Source organism: Sphaerulina musiva, assembly GCF_000320565.1.
Source record: "Sphaerulina musiva SO2202 unplaced genomic scaffold SEPMUscaffold_3, whole genome shotgun sequence".
NCBI lineage: Eukaryota > Fungi > Ascomycota > Dothideomycetes > Mycosphaerellales > Mycosphaerellaceae > Sphaerulina > Sphaerulina musiva.
This window is the reverse complement of record NW_016017385.1, coordinates 1,357,707-1,380,293: the sequence shown is the minus strand read 5'-3', so window position 1 is coordinate 1,380,293 and position 22,587 is coordinate 1,357,707. Positions and strand designations below refer to the sequence as shown.

Genomic DNA, 22,587 nt, shown 5'->3' with positions numbered 1-22,587 from the left:
AGCATGTTGGAAACGGGAGCCGGAATTGGTTAGATATTGGGGGGTTATACCATCACATCCATTAGGTAGATACCTGTACCTGTACCTATACACATAGGTGTATGATGTAGCAGTAGTTGGCTCCGTCCAAGTTGTCATCATTATGATGAGAGATGCCCAAACGAGGCCACGTTGCATGCCATGCCACACGATGTTGCGTTTCACATGCCTGAGCCGAGTCGCGTTAGTGTTTTTTCCATGGGCGGGAGTCCCTGTCGATCGATCGACGGTGTCGTCACTGGGGCAGCTGTCAAAGAGACCTGCCTAGCTCAGCTCCATGTTAAAAGAAGGTCTCGTGCCCTCCTCCATCTTGTTGATACAACACCTCCCACTCCCATTCGCACTCGCACTCGAACCAAACCATCGAAGCTCGAACTTGTTCGTCTACCACTCGCACACAACACGCTCCACGCTCCACGCTCCACGCCAGACACCCTCACACCCTCACATCCCCATTACCGACCAATATGCGCGGAAACGACCCACAGACCAAGGTGCACTACAAGGGCTCCAACGATGACTTCGTCATCATTGTAGAGTCCGCTCAGGCGGTCCAAGATTGGAAGAAGGATAGCAGTATTCCCCTGTCGCAGGTGGTCGCAGGCTGGAAGGTGTTCGTGACACACAAGTCAGTAGCACTCCACGCCGAAGTGCATATATCCGCAGTATAGAGCTGTGATTGGGGCATGCACACCCACACAAAGATATGTGCTGACGAATGCGGCGCTTAGGCAAGGCAACACCGGTATCCTTGATACAGCCTCGAAGGGCTCGCTCGAGGATGAATTTGGCACCAGCAATGAGGACGAAGTGGTCAAGCAGATCCTGGAGAAGGGCCACATCATCGAGACTGGAGTGCGTATCCCGAGAAGATGTGCATGTTGCCACCGGAGCTGACATATATCTGCAGAGCGCTGCCCGTGACGGTGTCAAGAATGTCACACAAGGCCCGATGGTCGGCCACTGAGCTGGTCTTGGTAGGCGATATTGAGGAAGTCTATCACGACACAACAGTCCGAGCATAGACTGCCGGTTATGAAGACATTGACGAGACGCTGGCCAGAGCTACAGAGCGCTGGATCCTTCCATCTCGCACTATAAGCGATATCCACAGAATGAAATATGATGAGGAATGAAATTTTCTGGCTCAACCATCTTCGCCCGCCGTCCCACGCAGCTTCTTCATATCTTATACTTGTAAGCGTACCTGCTAATTGGCAAATAGTCCACCCACGGAAGTTTGCTATCGACCACATGAGCATCGGCGTATTGCGTATCGCCTCATTCGTTACCTACACTTTGGGTTCTGGAAGTTGTGCGGGCGTCCGTCCGTCGCGTGGCTGCATGTTGTGTTGCATCTGCTTTGTACAGACAGACATCCATGGACTCACTGTCACTCCAAGAACACGAACACACCACGCAGCGGGAGTCTTTTCATCTCACTCAGTCATTAAGGTACCTTGGTATCAACAGCATCATCGTCCCCAGAGACATTTTCGCTTCACATTACAGGTACAAAGCCTTTGGAAGCTTTTCAGTGCCGCTCCCGAATCATGTCGCAAGCTTTCAATCTTGCTGTAAGCAGACTTAGCATTTCTGCGGGTGCGTCGCGTCAACCTACATGTAAGAGGGACCTCCTACCCAGCTATTGCAATTCGCCGTTTGGGATTCACATTTAATGATACATGACAGACCCGACGGCCGCTGTTGCTCTCAGTCGACGTGGCCTGCACGCTTTATTCCGCATTCTCGCCATCAAGAGCCCCGCGATTGATCTGGGACCGGAGGTCTGGGACCGCGTCTTCGAATATGTGACCCATCCACCTTCCTCTCTCCTCCTCCACGCGTCAACAGCGAACCACTCCGACTCAGATTGCACCCGTTATCCAGCCACACCTCCCACGCATACATTCGAGATGCCGATGCTACGCATGCCGAACGAGGTGTTGCGCAACATCTTTGCTGCCTCGCTCCCGGCGAAAGATGCTGTCATCAGGCCCCATTGCGGTCCCGCGCCAGTCAAGGCGGCAAACCGCAAGCCCCAGCGCAATTCCGTGAGCGATCTGATGACAGTCTGCAAGCGCTTCGAGTACACGATGAAGCTGGCATTGTATGAAGAGCGCTTCTTTGAGGTTCACGTGCATCAAGGAGGCACAGGAGGCGTGGAGCTGTTGAACGCGGGATACCAGCCCCTGGCATACATGGACAGCGCAGGCGACGATCGTTTTGTCAAATTCAGTGGCGCCGACCATGCGTATGGCTTTCAACACATGAAGAAGATTGTGATTTCCGTAAGTTTTTCTATAATATGGAGTTGCAGTGGTCACATAGAGGCACGTCTCGAAAACATGCTAACGAGTGATCCAGATCTTTCCTCCAGCCGACCGTGAGCGATCGAAAGCAGTCTCACTCAACACATTTTTCATGATTCAGGCACTCTGTCGCCTTCTTGAGCGTGGCGGAAGACACAGGGACCGCTTGGTGAGTGTGACCGTCATATTCCAGGAACAGCAAGGCCAGGTAACGATGACTGGCTCCCGTCACCGCAACATCATGAGCAACGAGCACTATTGGTGGGATCCCAACACCAACATGCCCCGAACCAGCTCGCTGCACGGCTTGCCAGATATCGAACTTGTCCTTCACCCACTCGCAAGGCTCACCCGCGTGCACAACGTCAGCATTCGTTTGCCGACTGAGATTAAGAACCACAGTCCCACCAAAGCTTTCGTCGAACGCTTGACAGCCGGCATGAAATCCATGTCATCTTTGCCGGAGCTCCTGCTTAGTGAAGAACAGGAAATGTGCATACAGGCCATGCGATCCGAGGTCGAGCAATACATATACGGTGGGCGATTCGGCCGACGTCAGGAAACGTTGCAGAAGCTGGACACAGACGATATGGAACCTGACGAACCTGCAGACGACGAGTTTGGCGAGGAGGCCGACAAGGCCTCCGAGCACGGCGATTTGAGTGAAGCTCAAGAGGCGTCCTTGGGCATTCCTTGTCTCAGTAGTGAGGGAAAGGGATGCCGACTGGACATGCATGATCCGGAGTCTGGTCTGGCGATGACTCCAGAGGAGGTCAACGAATAAATCGCTCTGCTGGGAACATGTGCTACGAAGGGACCCAAAGTCTCTGAATCAGGCGAGCGAACGAAAGTCGAGAAAGAGCGTAGGCGTGTGTGTTGGGAAAGCGAGACTCTAGACACGATGTCACATGGTGTGACAGAGCCTCCAATGGATTGATACGAACTGGAAAGATGCGTATTGCAATCAGGGGCGAGCATGCTGTCTCTCTATCATGACTCAGATGAGAGTTTGGGAGCGTACGTCGAGCAATTGTACAGACTGGACTGAAGTGAAGTTGCTTGAAGGCGGCGTAGACGTTGAGATAGGTAATGTAGCTACCTATACAGCATAATAGAACTACCTGTACCTACGGAGCACAGTCCGACGATCACATGCTTGCTGCTCACGTCATCGTCAGGTATGCATACCATACCTTTCCTTATCAGGGCATCCCTCTTCCGAGACTCAAGGGTCTCGCTGAACCTAAATAAGGAATGTGTAGTTATTGTAGGTATGGCTTGTCGGACACCGGAAATTCACATCCCTTTGCACGAAAACACGTAAAGACACAAGGAACATGTATCTCACGCGACGCCCAACTAACTTGTTCGCATGCATGGCGCCAGACGACGCAGGCAGGTTCCAGCACCCACACTGCACGTCATCTGCACGCTGTGGAGGCGCAAGCCATGGCATACACATCGCCGTAGAGCTTGACCACCACTTCATCTTCACAGCGGCCAACGGCACGGCACGACAACCTCGCGAACCTCCCTTCGCTGAACGCCAACATGGCGCCGTCAAACAGTCGACAGCGAGCTGACCAGCAAGGCGACGCGCTCGACGAGATGGAGGTGCCTTCAGTAATGGTGCAGCAGGCTGCGGCAGCCGTCGCTGGTGAGAACGACCAGACGAACCTGGATGACCACGCACGCCGACACATGGGCCGAGACGTACCCATCCAGCACACCGATTCCCGAGAGTCCAACCCAAGCGGATACGATGTGCCTCCACCAGCATATGGGGAGCAGTATGGTGTAGTCGAGCAAGAGCAAGACGGCTTTGGCACGAAGGCTAGCATAGCGGATGATGGACGTGTCAATATCCGCATCGACCAGCGCAATCGAAAACTCTCGCAGCTGTTGGTGCCGAGTCTGAAGCAGTTACAAGCCGCAGCAGATCAGCAACATGCTCCACCACCGCCCTACATCCCACCTTTCCTGGGCGGTGATGAGGGCCAGGCACCTCCTCCACCGATGAATGTGGTTATACAAGTCGTCGGGTCGCGTGGAGATGTACAGCCATTCGTAGCATTGGGCAAAGTGTTGAAAGAGACATATGGACACCGCGTTCGGCTTGCGACTCATCCAAATTTCAAGGACTTTGTGACTGAAAACGGCCTGGAGTTCTTCAGTATTGGCGGCGATCCACAAGCTCTCATGGCCTTCATGGTCAAGAACCCTGGTCTGATGCCTGGCTTTGACGCGCTGAGAACGGGTGATATCGGCAAGAGACGAAAGGAAGTGGGAGAATATCTCAGGGGGTGTTGGAGGTCGTGTTTCGAGAGTGGCAATGGATTCGGACCGCAGGCAAAGGACGACACGGTGGAAGACTGGACATCTCATGCACCAAGCGAGGACGATTACATCCACAAGCCTTTCGTAGCAGACTGCATCATTGCGAACCCTCCCTCCTTTGCTCACATCCATTGTGCCGAAAAGCTGGGCATACCGCTTCACATTATGTTCACCATGCCGTGGTCACCAACCCAGGCATTTCCTCATCCACTTGCAAACATTCAATCCTCCAATGTCGACGCTAATCTCACCAATTACATCACATATGCCCTCGTCGATATGCTCACGTGGCAAGGTTTAGGCGATATCATCAATCACTTTCGGGAACGGAGTCTCGGCTTGGATAGTATCAGCTTAATGTGGGCGCCCGGTATGCTCCAGCGACTGCGTATACCACATACATACTGCTGGTCCCCGGCGCTGATTCCCAAGCCGCGGGATTGGGGAGCGAACATAAGTCTCTCTGGCTTCTTCTTCCTTGATCTTGCGACAAATTACACTCCAGATCCTGGGCTGAAGGCCTTCCTGGACGCAGGTCCACCACCCGTGTACATCGGCTTTGGCTCAATCGTCTTGGATGACCCAACAGCGATGACGAAGCTGATATTTGACGCGGTCGCACAGACTGGACAGCGAGCACTCGTGTCCAAAGGCTGGGGCGGCGTGGGTGCTGATGAACTTGGAAAGCCGGACAGTGTGTACATGTTGGGCAATGTTCCCCATGACTGGCTGTTCAAGCAAGTATCTTGCGTGGTGCATCATGGTGGAGCAGGAACCACGGCAGCAGGAATCACGGCGGGACGTCCTACGTTAGTGGTACCGTTCTTCGGTGACCAGCAGTTTTGGGGGTCGATGGTGGCACGAGCGGGCGCAGGACCGAATCCCATACCTAACAAACAATTGACATCTGACAATCTTGCTGCAGGTATACTCAAGTGTCTCGAGCCGGAAACTCAAGAGCGAGCCCAGGAGTTAGCATCAAGCATCGCTTCAGAGAAAGGCAGTCATGTTGGTGCTCAAAGCTTCCACCAGTTCTTGGACGTTGACAAGCTTCGTTGCAGCCTGGCGCCGTCACGAGCTGCGGTGTGGAGAGTCAAGCGGACACAAGCTCGACTGAGTGCAATGGCTGCATGTACGCTTGCTCAAGAAGGATTACTTGACTTCAAAGACCTCAAGCTGTTCCGGTCTAGGGAATACGAGGCTGACGAAGGCCCGTGGGATCCGATTACTGGCGCTTCGTCTGCCTTGATCGGCACCATGAGTACGATGATGCTAGGCGTTGCGGATCTCCCAATCGAGACACTGAAGGCCATTGGTATCCATCCCGACGCAAAGGCCAAAAGAGATAGCAAGAAGAAGGAGGGCAAAAAGCCAGTGGACTCTTCTGCCAGCTCTGTCAAATCTGCGAACACTGGGAAGCAGTCTGATGAGACTACTGCTACCGATGAGACTACCACCACTTCAGACGCTTCTACGCCATCTGGAACAATGACTCCGAGAAGCAACACTGGTACCTCAATGACAAGTGAGGCGCCATCGCGACCCGAAGCCCGTACGACCTCCTCATTCAACTTCCAAGAGTCTCTCGCTAAATTGAACGCCGGGCCGCTATCTCCTGGCTCACAAACAGCCGCTGGTAGTCGACCTCGTAGCCCACAAAGGTCAGGCACCAGCTTGAAGGACATTGACTGGAAGTCGCAGTTTTCGACTGGCACGGACACAGCCAAAGGTGTACAACGAATCGTTGGAGCTGGGCTGAAGTCGCCTCTTGACTTCACCATGGGATTGGCCAAAGGTTTCCACAACGCCCCCAAGCTTTACGGAGACAGTACTGTGCGGAAGACCGAGAGGGTGACCGACTTCCAATCCGGCGTGAGAGTTGCCACCAAAGAGTTTGGCCTGGGTATGTATGATGGCATTACTGGTCTGGTCACGCAACCTTTGAAAGGCGCTGCAAAGGATGGCCCTGCTGGGTTCATCAAAGGCATCGGCAAGGGCATTGGCGGCATCGTGCTCAAGCCTCAGGCTGCCGTCTTTGCGATTCCCGGTTACACCATGATGGGTATCTACAAGGAGATTCAGAGCCAATCTGGCTCGAGCGTACAGAACTACATCATTGCAGCCCGAACAGCACAAGGTTTTGACGAGTATCAGAGCGCTTCCCAGGAAGAGCGTCGGGACGTTGTGATGCGATGGGGAGTTCTGCAGAAGAATCTCAAGAAGAAACGTAATGCAGACGAAATGGTGAAAGAGATTCTCAAAGAACAGATGGACAAGAAGGAGAATTGGCTGGGAGCACTCAAGGTCAAAAAGGATATGAGCAGTCTCAGCAAGACTTCAAGCAATGTCAGCAAACGCGATCCTGAGGAGTCTATGCTTGCCATGGGCACCAATCGGGCCTACACAATGGAGTCTGATGAAGAAGCGGAAAAGCGAGCCATTGAAGAGGCCATAAGACTGTCTGTTCTGGAAACATCACACGGCGACCCAACCGAAGATGCTCGCGTCGCACAAGGCATCAGAAGCAAACTGGCTACAGTGCAGCGTCACCATCATGTTTCGCACATCGATCCCTCGGAAGACGCAGCGTTACGTCAAGCCCTGGAAGCGAGCACAGCGGATGCACAGCGCAGCCAGCAAGAACGCAGCCAGTACGACGACGAGCTCGAACAGGTCATTGCGCAAAGTCTGAGAGAGCAGAGAGGCTGGCTGGATAGCGACAGCGATGTTGGCCTGCACAGTCCCACCGTCTCGGAATACACTCTGGCGCTGGCAGACCAACCTCCTGCGTATGATTCCGTTCACGTGGAAGGCACCACCACGCCACATGCATTTGAGCGTGCAGAGCAAAACTCTCGCACGGATGAAAAGACGCAGCAGGAGAAGACGGAGGAGCAGATTGTGCTCGAGTATATCAAGAAGCAGAGTCTGCTCGAGGAGAGGGCAAGAGAAACTTCTTCACAGAGCGTGGTGGGAATGAATGATGATGATGATGATGAAGATGACGAGGAATTGCAGAGGGCGCTCAAGGCAAGCATGGAAGGGCTGGGACATGGACAGTATGGCGAAGCGTCAGGATCTTGAGCTAGCTAGCGTGTGTTGTGCAGATGGATTGGAATGATTCATGATAGATATCTAGATACCCATGCCCTATGATCAAGAAGTACTCACTCATTCAATAAGTAAGGTAGATTTGAAGGTGCTACCTGTTACTACCAACACACTCACTACTCATACTAGTAGTAATCTGGTATATCATGTGTTTACATTCTGTCGCTCATTTGACGCTGTGAAACACCCGGACGAACTACTGCTGCTCCTGCTGCTGATGTTGCTGAGACCGACGATCGCGGTCGTGAAAAATTGTGCAAAGTGCCAGCCACAGGAGCCGATCGTGTGGTGGTGGCGCTCCACTCGGCCTGATCTCCCGATGGTGGTGGTGGTGAGCGACTTTCACGCGGAGATGCAACTGCGGGAGGTGGAGTCGATGTCGCCGTCGCCGTGGCTGCTTGAACGGACAATGATGGAACCTGCGAAGAAATTTGTTTTGGAGAAGAAAAGGACGACGACGATGATGAGGAAGAGGCAACAGGGAGACGCAGTCCGGGATAAAAGGTGCAGGTTCGGTCATGAAGCCCGCCAGTACAGAGACACTGACCTTGCGCGGGCGAGCCCTGGAGCTCTGAAGGCGCGTGGGTATGGTTCGCAGGAGAAGGAGCAGCAGCAGAGGACGGACCAGAGAGAGAAGAGGATGTAGACGCGGGTAGAAGTGAGATGGTAGGATATGAGTTGAGTGGCTGTTGCTGCTGCTGCTCCTGCTGCGCGAATCGCTGTCTCGTGTCATGCTGTTGTTGTTCATGTTGAAGGTCTCCAGGGTGAAAGAAGAAACAGTGTGATAAATGACTAGTTCCTGGACACGTACACGTGTAATCGAGCTCACGACTCTGGCTGTTGGAGGACCTAGGAGTGTCAGCAGGAGGAGACACCCGGCCAGAGAATGAAGCTAGAGGAGGAAAAGGATGAGGAAGCCGGCTGACCAGATGGTTGTTGTTACTGTTCACTATGCTTTCAGTAGTAGGAGCACCGTTCGAGGACGAGGACGAGACTGATCCCAGAGCTGATTGCAGTCTCATTTCCAACTCGGTCGCCTTTTTGATGATTTTGTCATGCACTTCTTGGTGACTGGTTTGCAAGTTGCGCTTCACGAACGCGCCCATAAACATATTACACCGCAGATCGATTTCTTCCTTGATATACAAGCCCTCTCGCGGCTTATCGACTCCCAGCTCCGACGACTCGCGCGGCTCGCCAGGCATATTCCCGCCGATACTCCACTTGCTTCGAATGTCTACGCCCGCGGGAGCGAAGACGTGCGTTTGCAAGCCGTTTTGCAGGTTGTAAAAGCATGCTTTGTAGGAGACTTCGCCCTTGTAGAGGCCGCCCGGCAGATAGCTGATCAGGTCGGTGATGGAGTACCACGTCCCCAGCTCAGCTTCATCTTTGGTCGCATCGGGGGGCGCATCAGTGGCTTCCTGACGGATGACGAGCGGGTTCAGCTGGATCATGGCGACATGGTCGTGGAGGCGCGTGATGGCGGTGTCGCGCGAGATGCCCGGCGGTATAGGCGTGATGTGGGTGAAGAGAGAGCGACCCATGGTCCGTCCGGTCCGTGTCCGTGTCCGGGGGTGTATACAGCTGGACCTATAGGTACGGTATAGTGCGACAAGGTGACAGAAGTTAGACTGCTGTAATGAACGTAGACTAGCGGGATGTACAATTGTACACAGTACATTAACGTCCATCTCCTATTTAGGTTAAAGCATATCCCTTGGCTGATACTACGCGCTTACGACGCGACCTCGCCGCGTTCCTGTTCCTTTCCCTTCCAACATCGCAATTCATTCTCGACCTCGACGAATCAGTTTCTCTTCCAACATGGCCTCTCCAGACGAAGCGGAAGAGGAGCGAAAGCTCTCTCTGATCGGTCATCGACCCCGGCACATCATAGATGGCATGATTCGACTCACAGAAGCAGAAGCAGCAGCGCCAAAGCCTTCGACCATCCATCGCGCATCTCCTTCATCCCCGAGCATGCTTGGAACTCTGGACACTCTCCCGCTCGAAATACTCCACGCCATCTTCGCTGGGTTGGACTTCAAGACCCTGTTACATATCTCTGCAACCTGCCTTCGCGGTATCGACGTCGTCAAGTCTCTCCCAGAGTACCGCGACCTCACGTCTCATGCTCCTCTTGCGCTGGCCGCGCTCGGAAAGACTAGGCTCATCCGTCACCACACCGCGACCGACCTCCATACCGCCCTCTTGTCTCCCTCCTGCACGTCATGCAACCAGTACGGTGCATTCCTATTCCTTCCAACATGCCAGCGATGCTGCTATCACTGCCTCCGAAAAAATCGAAGCTTTTGGGTCATTCCGCTCTCAGTCGCTAGAAAGTGTTTTTCTCTATCCGTCGCCGAGGCAAAGTCCATGCCCAAATTGCGCAGCATACCTGGCAAATACTCCATAGGGTATTACGTTAGCCGCCAAAAATCCATCGGACTGGTATCCGTCTCGCATGCTAAAGAGCTTTCCATCAAAATTCACGGATCCCAAGAGCGAATGCGACTAGATCTGGAAGCCCAAAGAAGCAGTCTTTCGATCTTAGACTTCCACACCTTCCGCGTCCTGCAGCAGGCTCCACTAGTACCGCCTGGTCTGGACCTCTCCATCCAGCCGATGGAATCGAATGTTCCGAACGACAGGTACTGCGGCATGGCATCCGTGCCCTTTCCTCACCTGAGATCTGATCGACAGGTTGAGCATGGACTCTGGTGTCTGGGTTGCGAAGCTTTGGGGAGAAATTGGTCGGCAAACGGTCCAATCCCGGAGCAGCTCGCTCATTTACTACTTCCAGGTTGCCGTGCAGACAATGTGGTAGACAGCAGGCAGGACATCGCAAGATCAAGAGCAGAACTTTTACGCCATATCGACCAATGCCCAGAAGCAAGGTCATTGGTTCACGCGGGGAGATAGCTTAGGGGCGAACTTGATGGGACATAGAGCAGTGGTCTGGATACAGGTAGGCTGCGCGTGTACTGGCGGGACAATACAGATTTGTGAGTGTCAGCCATGCCGAAGTGGCTCTCCGCTGCCCGGACGAACCTGCTGACTAGGTATAACTGCGCAGGGCATTCTCGAACCATTCGGTATCAAGCACAGTAATTGCAGCTGCAGCTGCATAGCCGCCGGTAATGGAAGGCAGGACTTGAGGAGAGTGCTAAGGGCAGGAACAATGTGGTTACGTCAGAAGTACAGCTGTACATGTACCTGTATAGTATATACAGGTAGGTAGGTATGTACCTGTACCTTCCAGTGCTCTGCACTCCCAATCTTCCTACATGTATTGGAAACCATCCACATCTACATCCTCTTGGCAGTCGGCGTACCACTGAGCTACCAGTACAGTGAGGATTCTCCACGCCTTTGCCACAGTCAGCCCCCTCATGCAAAGCCTCGAGCAGCACCGATCATACCGTATCATCGTTGTTGCCTGCGGCCAACATAGGCCATTGTGGCCTTGTTCTCTTTGGGCATGTGCTTGGAGCAGTAGTTGCGCGAGATCTTTGGATCGACGTCGGTGACATTGCATTGCAGGTTCGATTCTTGTTCATACAGGCGATTGCACTGCTTGAGTTCGCCTTTTTCTCTGCAGCCACATTGGTATACGTGCATGACCCGAGTGCACATGTCGTTTGATGCTTGCTTAGGGGAGTGTGAGTACCTATGCAGGATCGTCGGTGCCATCACACACTCACTTACGCAACTGTGCAATCAAGTAGGTGTTTCTATTATCTTGCAAGATCGGAGTGGAAGTTGTGAAGTAAGCTGAGCTGTTGCGCACACACGACGCTGATATATAGTCAGGTTCGCGGGCGGCACAGAGGGAACGTGACCACAGCCGGGCGCTTAGGATCCTGTTTTGAATTCCATTTGCGGCGACGCGTTCTCAAAATCCATTGGTTGGGAGAGAATCGAGAGATAGACTCGTGGTCCGTGCCTGCCCTCGTTTAGGTATCCGAGCTTGATGTTTGTTGCTATAAGTACCTCCTACCAGGTATTCTCTGACCACGCCAGCGCAACCCACTTTGACCAGAACCCCTCACAATGGTCGAAATCAGCATTCTGAACCAGCGTATCGACGACGAAGATGGCGTTTATCGCGTCCGTTTCGGGGACAAAGTCGGATACATCACCATCGCCACGGATGTATTTGACGACTACACCTTATGTCGACCATGGCTGTTGATTCCAAGACTACCGGAGTTTCCTACCGAAGAGTGGACCAGGATGTTCATCACACGTCCCAGCGCAGAAGAAAGTATCAAAGTCACCACTACCAATGATCCGTTACCGGAGATCACCACCCTGTGGCACCCCGAACGCATCGATGTCCTTTCTCTCGAGCGAACCACACGCTTCAAATCCAATGTCGACGAAGTCATCTACCAGGGAGCTCCCGCAGTCGCCAAAATCGCGACGTTTGAGTGGCAAGTGCCGGCACTGGAGAGGGAAACCTGGGCGTACATGCTTCTCGAAGAAGAACAACAACAACAACAGGAGAAGCAATTCCACAACAGCGCGGACTCTCCTCCTGCGAGCTTATCTCCGCGCGTACTGGGTCATTTGACAGAATGTGGCAGAGTCGTAGGGAATCTGTTGGAAAAATTACCTGGCCGTTTTGCTTCGATTGCGGATTTGCCACAATGCGAAGCGGTACTGCGAAGATTGCACGAGGATATTGGTTTGGTGCATGGGGATGCGAATCGATATAATTTTCTTATTGATGATGATGTGCAGCAGAGTGGCCGAGGAGTAGTACGAATGGTGGATTTTGAGCATGCGACGCCATTTGAAGAAGTTGCTGCGAGGGAGGAGATGGCTTCTCTCGCCGCAGAATTGAGCGAAGAGACTGGACGGGGTTGTCCTGAACTGTACCTGTTAGAGCGTGTAGTAGAGCGTGTTGTAGAGTAGGCGAAAAACAGGAAAATAAGGCTAACCTGAGAGCGTGGGCGACCTTTTAAGTCCTTACCTATCTCTCATCTTATGCACTTATTAACGGCTTGTAGGATTGACTAGCAGTAGATACATACTCCCTCGACCGACCGACCTCAAACACATCGACCCTTTATCTCCTACTATCTAGACTCATGCGCCAAATAGGCATGAAGCTGAGTTGCTATGTGAAGGTTCTAGCGCTTTCTTGGCAAGTTTAGGTACACAGGTAGGTACTGTAGGTACCTACCTTCAAGGTTCTGATCGACAACGTCACGTCGTATCCCACAGCCACATCACATAGTATCGATAGTATCGATGCTCCCGTTCTGACTCTCATTCCTGCAGCATCATCAGAGACATCAGACATCCATCCATTTTCATTCTTCTGGTGTGAAGTCCCAAGCTCAACTGACAAGAGAGAAGTTTGTCGCGATGTGGGACGTTCCTATGAGTGGTAGCAACCAGCTAGCGAAAGGGTCATCTCTTTATCTTCCCCCCAGAAGACACCAGTAAGGTAGTTTTTTTGGTAGTTCCGCGGAAGATGAAGAAAAATAAAAAGAAAAAGAAAAAGGGGATATGCTACACGCGCAAGAAGATGGCAGAGTTGAAAAAGCAAAAAAGTGGAAAAAGAAAATCACTTCGTCTTGAACACGGCCCAGAAATATCCTCGCACGGCATTGCTCAGCCACACCGTCTCGCCATCCTGGAAGCTGTCGATAGGGATCGATCCCTCGACACATAACTTCTGCTCCAACGCCCATCTGCGCGTGGTGCCCTGCAGTCCTCCGACAGCAGACTCCGGAGTCACCCATTGGCCGCCACGGAAAAAGTAGGGTGTACAGAAGGATCCGTCCAGGACAGTGTTCTCACGCGTCCATAAGAGGACCTCTTTCGGCTCTTGGTACGTCATGATCTGGGCGGAAGTGCGAGCTCGACCATATAAAGATCGATCATGGGTTTTGTACATGGTCCCTTCCGATGGTTCGGTGGCTTGACTATCCAGCACGATCGTCCAGTCGGTGGAAGATTTGAGCGAGACTTCGAACGAGGTGGGGAAGAGAGCGGTCAGGGGGATGGACTTCAAGGGGTGATAGATCTCGGTCCGCATTCTGCCGCCGACGTAGATTCGCAGCTTGATTCGGAGGGCTTCCGGGTTCTCGTCGGGATGTTTCTCATGCCACTGCTTGATCGCTCTCGTCAACGTATTGAGCAGTACGGCGGGTCCGCCAGAATTTGGTCGAGGTCTGTCGTCGGCAAAGAAGAATGTGCTCCACTTGGCGATCTGCAGTCGCGTCCAGTGGTGTTCCAGCATGTAGAAGGGACAGGGTGTGCCGCATGAGGCTGCGGTATTCGTCGGCGAGTGGACCAGTCGTTTATCGTAGCGCACGCTGGTGTATACATAGGGCTCGCCGTCCTCCTCAATGCCGCTGCCAAAATGGCCGTCCATGGTGATGATGATGATGGTGATGAAGAAGAAGATGATGATGATGATGATGATGAAGCAGATGAAGATGGAGAAGATGAAGATGAAGATGATGTGCACAGAAAGTCTTCTCTCTCGGAAGCAGGAAGAGTGTAGTAGCGGCGTAGTCGGGAGAAGGCAGTAGTAGTATGAAATTGATCAGTCATTCCATGGAACTAAGGTATATCATTCAATAAAAGACCCGGAGCTGGGGCCGCTGCCTGCAGAACTCCAGAATATGACTCCCAACCCCCGAAGCTCTTTCGGGTCAATTCGCTGCAGCCAGTCTCGTGATTTGATGATTTTTTGGTGTCCCTTGTTGAAGGTAAAGGGTTGTATATCGAGCCTCGAGATAAACCTTATGTATTAGTATATGTATATTGGATGTCTCATACCTCCTACTGTACCGCCGGATAGATGTATTTAACTGTCACGAATCTCGGGTGCGACTTCGGAGCGTCGGAACGCGGCCCATTATCGGTGCTGATTAATATTCCGCTCAGGGAGTGACATCAAGAACGATTTGACGCTAGACCTAGAATGATCGAGCATACTAACTTCCAATAGGCGGATGCGGAGGTCGGGAGAGAATAATTCAGAGTTCCAAGTTCCAACAAAGTGTTTTGAGGCTTGAGCTCAGAGCTGAGAGCCTCGCGATTATTCACCTGTTTCCCGTATGAAGACAGAGGACATTTGACCTTTCCATTGCCCATCGTCTCTCCCTCTTCTTCGGTGCCTGAGTGCCCGAGTGCCTGAGTGCCTGGTTGCCTGATTGCCTGATTGCCTGCCCGTCATTTTCTGAGGCTGACCAACCCGACCATTCACCAGCCAGCCAAGCTATCCATCTCGACATCTGCAGACTGCCCTCCTCGCCTACGCCATTCGACCACCCCCCTCCCTCCCTTTTTCCCCCATGGCGTCGACACAGCAGGCGCAAGACAAGGTCGAACAGACGGCGCACGCGGTGGAAGCTGCGGGCTCATCGCTGCTCGACCGAGTGGGCGCCTGGTATCAGGACAACAAAGTCGCCGCCTGGACGCTGGCCGGCGTGACGGTCGTGACTATCGGCGGCACCGTCTACTATCTCTCACAGCCTCCGGCACCGCAACCCAAATCCAAAAAGGATCGACGGAAACCGAAGAAGGGTGATAAGACTGCGGCGACGACAGAAGCGGAAAAGGCCGCCGAGGATGTCAGAGCTGCGGCAACGAAGAAAAGTGCGCCCAAGGCGGCCGCAGCAGAAGAAGTGGTGGCCGACGAGCTGCCCTCGGTGACGGAGGACTCGGTGGGCTCCCTGTCGGAGCAGGACCGCAAGGACTATGCCGCCAAGCTCAAGGCCGCTGGAAACAAGGCATATGCTGCCAAAGAGTACGACCGCGCCATTGACCTCTACACGCAAGCCCTCTACTGCAAAGCCGATCCCGTCTTCTACTCGAACCGCGCCGCCTGCTGGAACGCTAAAACGAACTGGTCCAAGGTCATCGAGGACACCACGGCCGCTCTGAACCTGGACAACGAATATGTCAAAGCCCTCAACCGAAGAGCAAATGCTTACGAGCAGGAGGAAATGTATAGCGAGGCGCTCATGGACTACACGGCAAGCTGCATCATCGACCAGTTCCGCAATGAATCCTCTGCTCAAGCAGTCGAACGTCTGCTGAAAAAGGTGGCTGAGACCAAGGCAAAGGCCATTATGCAAGGAAAGGAGAAGTCTCTGCCGTCGCCCACCTTTGTCTCCAACTACCTGCAATCATTCCGCGCAAAGCCTCTGCCTGAAGGACTCGAGGAGACTGCTGATCTGGCAGAGGGAAGCGGAAAGTGGCATCTGCGCAAGGGCCTGCAAGCCATCCGCCATAGGAACTCGGAGGGCTACAAGGAGGCTGCCGAGGCATTTGACAAGGCGGTGGAATTGGGCGACCTCGACAACCACGCCGCGGAGGCATACAACATGCGTGGAACATTCCACTACCTGCGAGGTGACAACGACTCCGCCCTGAACGACCTGAACAAGTCGATTGAGCTGGACCCCACGCTCGTGCAAAGCTACGTCAAGCGCGCGAGCATGCACCTCGAGCAAAGTAAGTTAGGTGGTGGTGCTGGCGGAGTTGACACGACCTTGCTGAGACTCTCAGGCGCGCGCGAAGAAGCCGCCAACGATTTCGAAACGGCTGCCCAACACAACCCGAACGACCCCGACATCTATTACCATCGCGCGCAGCTCCACTTCGTTCTCTCCGAATTCAGCCTCGCCGCGACCGACTACCAAAAGTCCATCGACCTCGACAAGGACTTTATCTTCTCCCATATTCAGCTGGGCGTGACGCAATACAAAATGGGGTCCATTGCCAGCAGCATGGCCACGTTCCGACGCTGCATCAAGAACTTTGGTGACAAGAGCGATGTGTACAACTATTACGGCGAGCTGCTCCTGGATCAGCAAAAGTATCAGGAGGCCGTCGAGAAGTTCGAGACGGCGGTCGAAATGGAGAAGAAGGCGGTGGGTGAGACGGGCGGCATGAATGTGCTCCCGTTGATCAACAAGGCATTGGCCCTCTTCCAATGGAAGCAAGACTTTGTGGCAGCAGAGCAGCTGTGCGAGAAGGCTCTTTTGAGTAAGTGCTTTCCTGTGATTGTCGATATATATATATATCTGTGCTATTGGGAGCAACCACTGACTTGAATTTGTAGTCGACCCTGAATGCGACATTGCCGTGGCCACAATGGCACAACTTCTCCTGCAACAGGGCAAGGTGACTGATGCGCTCGAGTATTTCGAGCGGGCGGCCAAGCTGTCGCGCACCGAGGGCGAGATTGTGAATGCTCTGTCCTATGCCGAAGCCACCCGTACACAGCTCGAAGTGCAACAGAAGTACCCCCAACTGGCCGCCAAGCTGCAGGGGATGGGAGCGATGGGAGTGCGCTAAAGTTGTTTGTTGCTTGCGGGCTTGCACTCTCCTCAACGACCATGTGGGGAAAAGAATTGTGTAATAGAGGAAAGATAAAGGGAGAGATGGAGACTGTGAGAGCTTCTTGTGTATGAGTTTTTGTTTGTAGAAATTGTGGATGTGGAGGCGATGAAAAATAATGTGCATCCTGCCTGCTGCATATGAATGGGGGGCGGGGCGTTGACTCGCGGCAGCCAGTCTGCGAGGATTTTCTTTTTCTTCCCCTTTGCACCTGTATTCTAGTTTTTGTGCAAAAAAAGACAAAACGATACATATTTGAAATGTGACTGGGTCGCCACTCTTGGAATTGTACAATTTTCTTCTTGTTTTTTTTTCAAACTTTGTTTTTGAATGAAGAAAATCAGAAAAGAGAATCGAAAAAGAAAATCGAAAAAGAAAATCGAAAAAGAAAATCGAAAAAGAAAATCGAAAAAGAAAATCGAAAAAGAAAATCGAAAAAGAAAATTAGAAAAGAAAATCAGAAAAAGAAAATCGAAAAAGAAAATCAGAAAAAGAAAATCGAAAAAGAAAATCAGAAAAAATCAGGAAAAAACAGGAAAAACAGAAAAAAAAAACAGGAAAATCCCCCCAAAAGAAAGAGGGAAGAGGAAAGAGAAAAGAAAAGAGAGTGAGTGGATGATCATTCTTCTCATTCTTCAACAAAAATTCATCTCTAGGCGAAAAAGAGAAAAAGAGTATACATATATACCACAGAGAAAAGTAAAACATCTACCTACTTCACTTTCACTCCACTTCTAATCCTCTCTCTCTCTTTATTTCTCCTTACGACCCAGGAGCCCAACTCAACCCCCTCTTCAAATCCAACCAAGTAGCATCCGCATCTTTCAAATTCCCAATTCCAATATTCGCCGCATCAATAGCGACTTCTCTCTTCATAATATCAATGGCACGCTTGACACCCGCTCCATCAGGGTAAATATTCGCAAACATAAACGGTCTGCCAATTCCCACGGCTCGAACTCCCAAAGCCAATAATTTGACGACATCGCCTCCATAGCGCACGCCGCCGTCGGCCCAGACTTCGAGATCTTGGAAAATATAGGGTGCTTGTTCGTGGATTTCGAGGGCGACTTCAAAGGTGGAGGGGGAACTGTCGACTTGGCGACCGCCGTGGTTGGAGAGGAAAATGGCGGGGACGTTGTTTTCGTGTGCGATGATGGCGTCTTCGACCGTTTGGATTCCCTTGGGCACGATGGGGAGGTCGGTTTGCGAGCGCATCCAGTTGTACTTTTCCCACGTGATGGATGAGTAGGAGGAGTCGGCGCTGCCGACGCCGAAGCGGGCGGCGCGGTGGCGGTTACCGTCGGCGGCCGAGTCGACGGTGAGAACGATGGCGTGGAAGCCTAGTCTTTCGGTTTCGCGGATTTGCTCCAGTGTGGCCGTGTCGTTGCTCGGGTCAATGTAGAGTTGTTGGAAGGTGATTTGTCCCTCTGCTCGAGCAGCTTGCAGTTCTTCTTTGGGAATCGAAGGGAAATCCGTCACTTGATAGAGAATGTTGCCGGCTGCAGCGCCTGCCTGGAGGCCGAGCTCGCCCCAGGAACCGGCATAGCCTGCGCGCGCACAGGGAGAGATGAAGAAGGGCGAAGAGAAGTTGTAGCCGAGAATGGTGGTGGGGAGGGAGTCTTCAATGTTATCGACTTGGGTCATGACGCGGGGTCGGAAGCGCATGCGCTCAAAGACTTCGAGGTTATTCCGGTAGGACCATTCGCCAGCGGCACCATTGCGGTAGTAGGTGTAGGCCGTGAGGTTCATGTACTGCTCGGCGAGATACTGGAAGTCGGGCAGTCCCACGACCGTCGCGACATCGGGCAATGCGCCTCCAGCTTCAATGGTGCCATATTGTTCTGCTGCTCCCGTGTCGGGGAATTCCAGGTAGGGGCGAGCGGCGCGAGCCAGTCCGGCTGTAGCCAGGAGGGAGGTGAAGGTCGCGCGCATGATGAATGGGATCCTACGGACTAGAGGAGACCAGAGGAGGCGGAGGAGGCGGAGGAGGGGGAGGAGGTAGAGGGGAAATTCAGGTAGGAATCAAAAACGGACGAGGTTGCCACGTCTATTATACATGTACCTACCTATGGGACTCTGCGGCTCTTATCCCGCTGAAATGTCGAGTAGGTTAGGTACATAGATACGGCTTGCCGAGGACATCGAACGGTGGTAGTGCTTGTCTCATGTCTAGCGAGCGAGGCATGGACGGCGGGCTTTGTTCAAGGTGCACTTATCCAATGCGGTGTGTGTTCCGCCCAGTCATCGGTCGTCATGGGCGGAAAGGTCACGAACAGATTCTGCTTTGTGGTTCGTAGAATGGTATGGCACTAGGGCACTAGCGATGAAACAGCAGATGAATCTAGGCTTGTGTTCGATACCAGAAGATCCTGGGAAGCCCAGAATTGCCTAGAAGAGTAGTAGTGCTAAGTGCTGCAGACGGCTAGCGTGCTGAGACGGCTTGGCAAAGGTCATGTCGACCGATTGCAATTATCGACCGGAGTCGGATTCCGAGCTTGATAGCGCTGCTGGTCATGGTCACGGGAAAGGTCCCAGTCGGGCAGGAGACAAACATCAATGAGACTGCGGGAGGATTAGCGGCATGTGGAAGAGTCTGATATGGACGGATTTGGAGGGTTTGTTGCGGGTCTCGGTGGAGATTTGAGGGTGGGATGTTGAGAGGGTGAGGGTGGTGAGGGTGTGAGGGTGGATGGATGCAGTGGTTGGGGGTGGAATGTGGCAGCAGAGAGACGAAATACCGTGCGGGATAGAGAGAGGGAGGGAAAACGAGAATATATCACGTGCCCCGATGCCAAGCCATACTCGAGGTGCTTACTTTGCGCCACCCAGTGAGTGAGTAGGTACCTGTTGGTATGTACCTGTACCTACTAAGGTAGGCTTCCACTTCCCTCCTACAGCGACTGAAACTGCGGAAGGCGGTACCTCTCGCTCCTTGAAACCAGCTGATGGCGCCAAGAGCAGCGCACCTTTGTTTCTTACCTAAGTACATCTACCTTACCTACCGTACTTCCTACCGTCCTACTTGCTACGGTCCTACGGAGGGACAGAGGTACGCAGAACAACGGGTGCGGCGACAAGATCAATCATGTGAGCCGAGGCCCCCCAGAACAGCAAAAGCATTCCCCATGCATTCCATCTCTCCGTCTCTGCATAAAAGGGTACGGTACGGTAGGTATCAGATACAAGCATTAATATGATAGGAGAACAAAAAAAGAAAAGGAAAAAGAAAGAAAAAAGAAGCCCAGCCCAGTAGCCCGGCACCGGCTATTGCTCTTCATATGTCAGTAATCGGCTACTGGATTGATGATATATTGATTTGCAGCAGACGGGTGGGGGTCTACCGAGCAGTTTCGTACCTACACGGCTCCAGCTCCGTTCATTATCACTGATAAAACTGCAGCAGTATATTGAATGTATATATATGCACCCGGGTGGATGGAATGCGGACGTGGCCGGATAGGGAAGGCCGTTGGTATTCACTGTCTTGTCGGAGTCTTTTCTGTCTTTTCGGGGAATCTGGCTCTAATGAATGTACGATGGTTCTAGAGGTCAGGGAAGAATGGAATTGCCGGCAGAAGACATGTCCGACAGAGGTATTGACTACATGTACTGACTACCTCCTACATGTACTGATCTTGGTCCAGGTGATACCTCCTCCAACCTAGTCTAGTCACTACCTTATGCATCGAAGCCTTGGCGACTTCTACTGTAACTCTGAATTCTGCTGCGCCACACGGAGAACACATCTACCGACAGACGTCTTTCGGCCTAAAGCGACGACGCCAAGTCTGAGGGACTCTCTGGCCTTGTACGGAGATTCTCCGAGACGTCGGGTCGCCACCTCCACCTACGAGGCAGCATCAAAACTTGGTTCCAATTTCCCCCAGAATTCTCCGAATTATACGAGACATGTTCTATTCATCCATTTATCCTGCTATAGTATACCGCACGAGAGGATGGATGGATAACTGGCTCAGAATTAAAAGAAAATAAAAATTAGAATAAAAAATAACAAAAGGACATTTTCCCAATATGGATCAATCTCTGACAGTGGCATTATCTATCGTACTACATCACTCCACCACCACCACCACCTCCTCCTCCTCCACCTCCTCCACCTCCTCCTCCACCTCCTCCACCTGAAAAGTGAGTGATAATTTCTCTCAAAACCCTCTAGCATAAATCGCTTCCGTGCCGACTGTCAAATTTCCACACGCCCCACCAATCGACCCCAGCACCGGTCCGCCATTGCACGGATAACAATTGTTATCGCCCGCATCTCCCGTCGCTCCGTTTAAGCCTCCTCCACCCGTTTGTCTGTAGTCATGACAATCAATCGTTAGCGCTGTAAAAAGATGGGGATGGAATCAAATGGAATGAAATGGATGATATCCTTCTGTATAGAGAGAAGAGGGGAGGAGAGGAGAGGAGAGGAGATGAGGAGAGGAACTTACGATGTAATATAAGTAATGTAATTCCCATAGTAACATGACACGGTCGTGATATCAACGTTGACGAGGCCGTAGTAAATGGCGGATTGGGCAATGGCAACGTCTCGACACTGTCCTGCTGCGCCATTGGTGTAGGAGCCTCCGTAGTTGGGGAGTGCGAGACCGATGCTGCCGCCCGTTCCGTTGGTGCCGGTTTGGACGAAGCAGCCGAGATAGCCGAATTGGACGTAGGCCTATATATGATATGAGAGCGTACCAGATTGGGAATGGTTAGCACAATGTCCCCGAGAGAGTAGAGACTCCTCTGAACTCGCTTTGACGAGGAAAATTGGAGATGGGGAGGCTGCCTCCACAGGCTGCTGCTAACACGTACCGAGGGAGTTGGTCCCGGTGGACCTGACGGACCAGATGGACCGGCACTACCTGTAGCTCCGGTTGCTGGAATGAAAAGTCAGCAAGAGTGCGAACAACTGGGGTCAGAGATGGATGAAAGAAACAGAGAAGACTTACATCCTCGAGCTCCACTCGCTGCGATATGTTAGCGCATAACTTCAACTTCAGATGGGAAGAACTGTTGTTGGAGAGCTAGCTGATGGCCCATAGCTCATGCATGCATGCAAACCTCCGCCCTGATTGATCGCTTGAGATTGGTTGCAGCCCGAGAGTATCGGAGACAATGCTCAAACAAAGCCAGACAGACAATCGAGAAGCGGAGACGAGCGCATGCATGAGCTACGGAGGAAGCTTCATCCTCAGCAACAACAGTCTCCAAGTAGAAAGTGATCTTACGGCCCACAGATCCCGTCGCGCTAGATATCGATCGTCAACAAATTGTGCTTTCTTCACTTCAGGCGTCGGAGATCTTCTACGTACCCAACTTGTCCACTGACTCCGGTCGGCTGAACGGTCTTGTTAGTATGCTGTAAAACGTGTCGAGTGTACTGCTTGGGGGAAAAATACCC

At 52.5% G+C, this 22,587-nt stretch overlaps 10 protein-coding genes across 10 annotated transcripts; 6 read left to right on the top strand and 4 right to left on the bottom strand.

Annotated features, from left to right (window-relative positions):
• The first annotated feature begins 370 nt into the window (after positions 1-370).
• Positions 371-1,500, top strand: SEPMUDRAFT_148140 (RNA binding protein). The gene is made up of 3 exons (XM_016904731.1): positions 371-667; positions 771-894; positions 950-1,500. The coding sequence occupies exons 1-3, from the start codon at positions 507-509 to the stop codon at positions 1,004-1,006; spliced, it is 342 nt and encodes a 113-aa protein (XP_016762546.1). The 5' UTR covers positions 371-506; the 3' UTR covers positions 1,007-1,500.
• A 1,264-nt stretch (positions 1,501-2,764) lies between these two features.
• Positions 2,765-3,434, top strand: SEPMUDRAFT_148139 (uncharacterized protein). Its single transcript, XM_016904730.1, has one exon. It carries the CDS (start codon positions 2,791-2,793, stop codon positions 3,133-3,135), a length of 345 nt encoding a protein of 114 aa, XP_016762545.1. The 5' UTR covers positions 2,765-2,790; the 3' UTR covers positions 3,136-3,434.
• Positions 3,435-3,855: 421 nt separating this feature from the next.
• SEPMUDRAFT_148137 (glycosyltransferase family 1 protein) lies at positions 3,856-9,363 on the top strand. The gene is made up of 2 exons (XM_016904729.1): positions 3,856-8,639; positions 8,729-9,363. Exon 1 carries the CDS (start codon positions 3,903-3,905, stop codon positions 7,770-7,772), a length of 3,870 nt encoding a protein of 1,289 aa, XP_016762543.1. The 5' UTR covers positions 3,856-3,902; the 3' UTR covers positions 7,773-8,639; positions 8,729-9,363.
• SEPMUDRAFT_39925 (uncharacterized protein) lies at positions 8,834-9,343 on the bottom strand (the record flags this gene model as incomplete). Its single annotated transcript, XM_016908763.1, has 1 exon — positions 8,834-9,343. A coding segment is annotated over one exon (510 nt), but the record flags the coding sequence as incomplete, so codon positions are not given.
• Positions 9,364-9,613: 250 nt separating the features above from the next.
• On the top strand, positions 9,614-11,392 carry SEPMUDRAFT_148136 (uncharacterized protein). Its single transcript, XM_016904728.1, has 2 exons — positions 9,614-10,804; positions 10,876-11,392. The coding sequence occupies exon 1, from the start codon at positions 9,624-9,626 to the stop codon at positions 10,719-10,721; it is 1,098 nt and encodes a 365-aa protein (XP_016762542.1). The 5' UTR covers positions 9,614-9,623; the 3' UTR covers positions 10,722-10,804; positions 10,876-11,392.
• Positions 11,083-11,435, bottom strand: SEPMUDRAFT_115697 (uncharacterized protein; the record flags this gene model as incomplete). Its single annotated transcript, XM_016901191.1, has 2 exons — positions 11,083-11,169; positions 11,250-11,435. The coding sequence occupies 2 exons, from the start codon at positions 11,433-11,435 to the stop codon at positions 11,083-11,085; spliced, it is 273 nt and encodes a 90-aa protein (XP_016762541.1).
• A 393-nt stretch (positions 11,436-11,828) lies between these two features.
• SEPMUDRAFT_148134 (uncharacterized protein) lies at positions 11,829-14,522 on the bottom strand. The gene has a single exon (XM_016904727.1). It carries the CDS (start codon positions 14,188-14,190, stop codon positions 13,378-13,380), a length of 813 nt encoding a protein of 270 aa, XP_016762540.1. The 5' UTR covers positions 14,191-14,522; the 3' UTR covers positions 11,829-13,377.
• Positions 11,829-14,522, top strand: SEPMUDRAFT_132084 (uncharacterized protein). Its single transcript, XM_016902470.1, has one exon. It carries the CDS (start codon positions 11,853-11,855, stop codon positions 12,717-12,719), a length of 867 nt encoding a protein of 288 aa, XP_016762539.1. The 5' UTR covers positions 11,829-11,852; the 3' UTR covers positions 12,720-14,522.
• A 424-nt stretch (positions 14,523-14,946) lies between these two features.
• SEPMUDRAFT_148133 (mitochondrial outer membrane translocase receptor) lies at positions 14,947-17,439 on the top strand. The gene is made up of 3 exons (XM_016904726.1): positions 14,947-16,283; positions 16,338-16,817; positions 16,894-17,439. The coding sequence occupies exons 1-3, from the start codon at positions 15,119-15,121 to the stop codon at positions 17,127-17,129; spliced, it is 1,881 nt and encodes a 626-aa protein (XP_016762538.1). The 5' UTR covers positions 14,947-15,118; the 3' UTR covers positions 17,130-17,439.
• A 344-nt stretch (positions 17,440-17,783) lies between these two features.
• SEPMUDRAFT_148131 (FMN-dependent alpha-hydroxy acid dehydrogenase) lies at positions 17,784-19,152 on the bottom strand. The gene has a single exon (XM_016904725.1). It carries the CDS (start codon positions 19,104-19,106, stop codon positions 17,934-17,936), a length of 1,173 nt encoding a protein of 390 aa, XP_016762537.1. The 5' UTR covers positions 19,107-19,152; the 3' UTR covers positions 17,784-17,933.
• Positions 19,153-22,587: the final 3,435 nt, after the last annotated feature.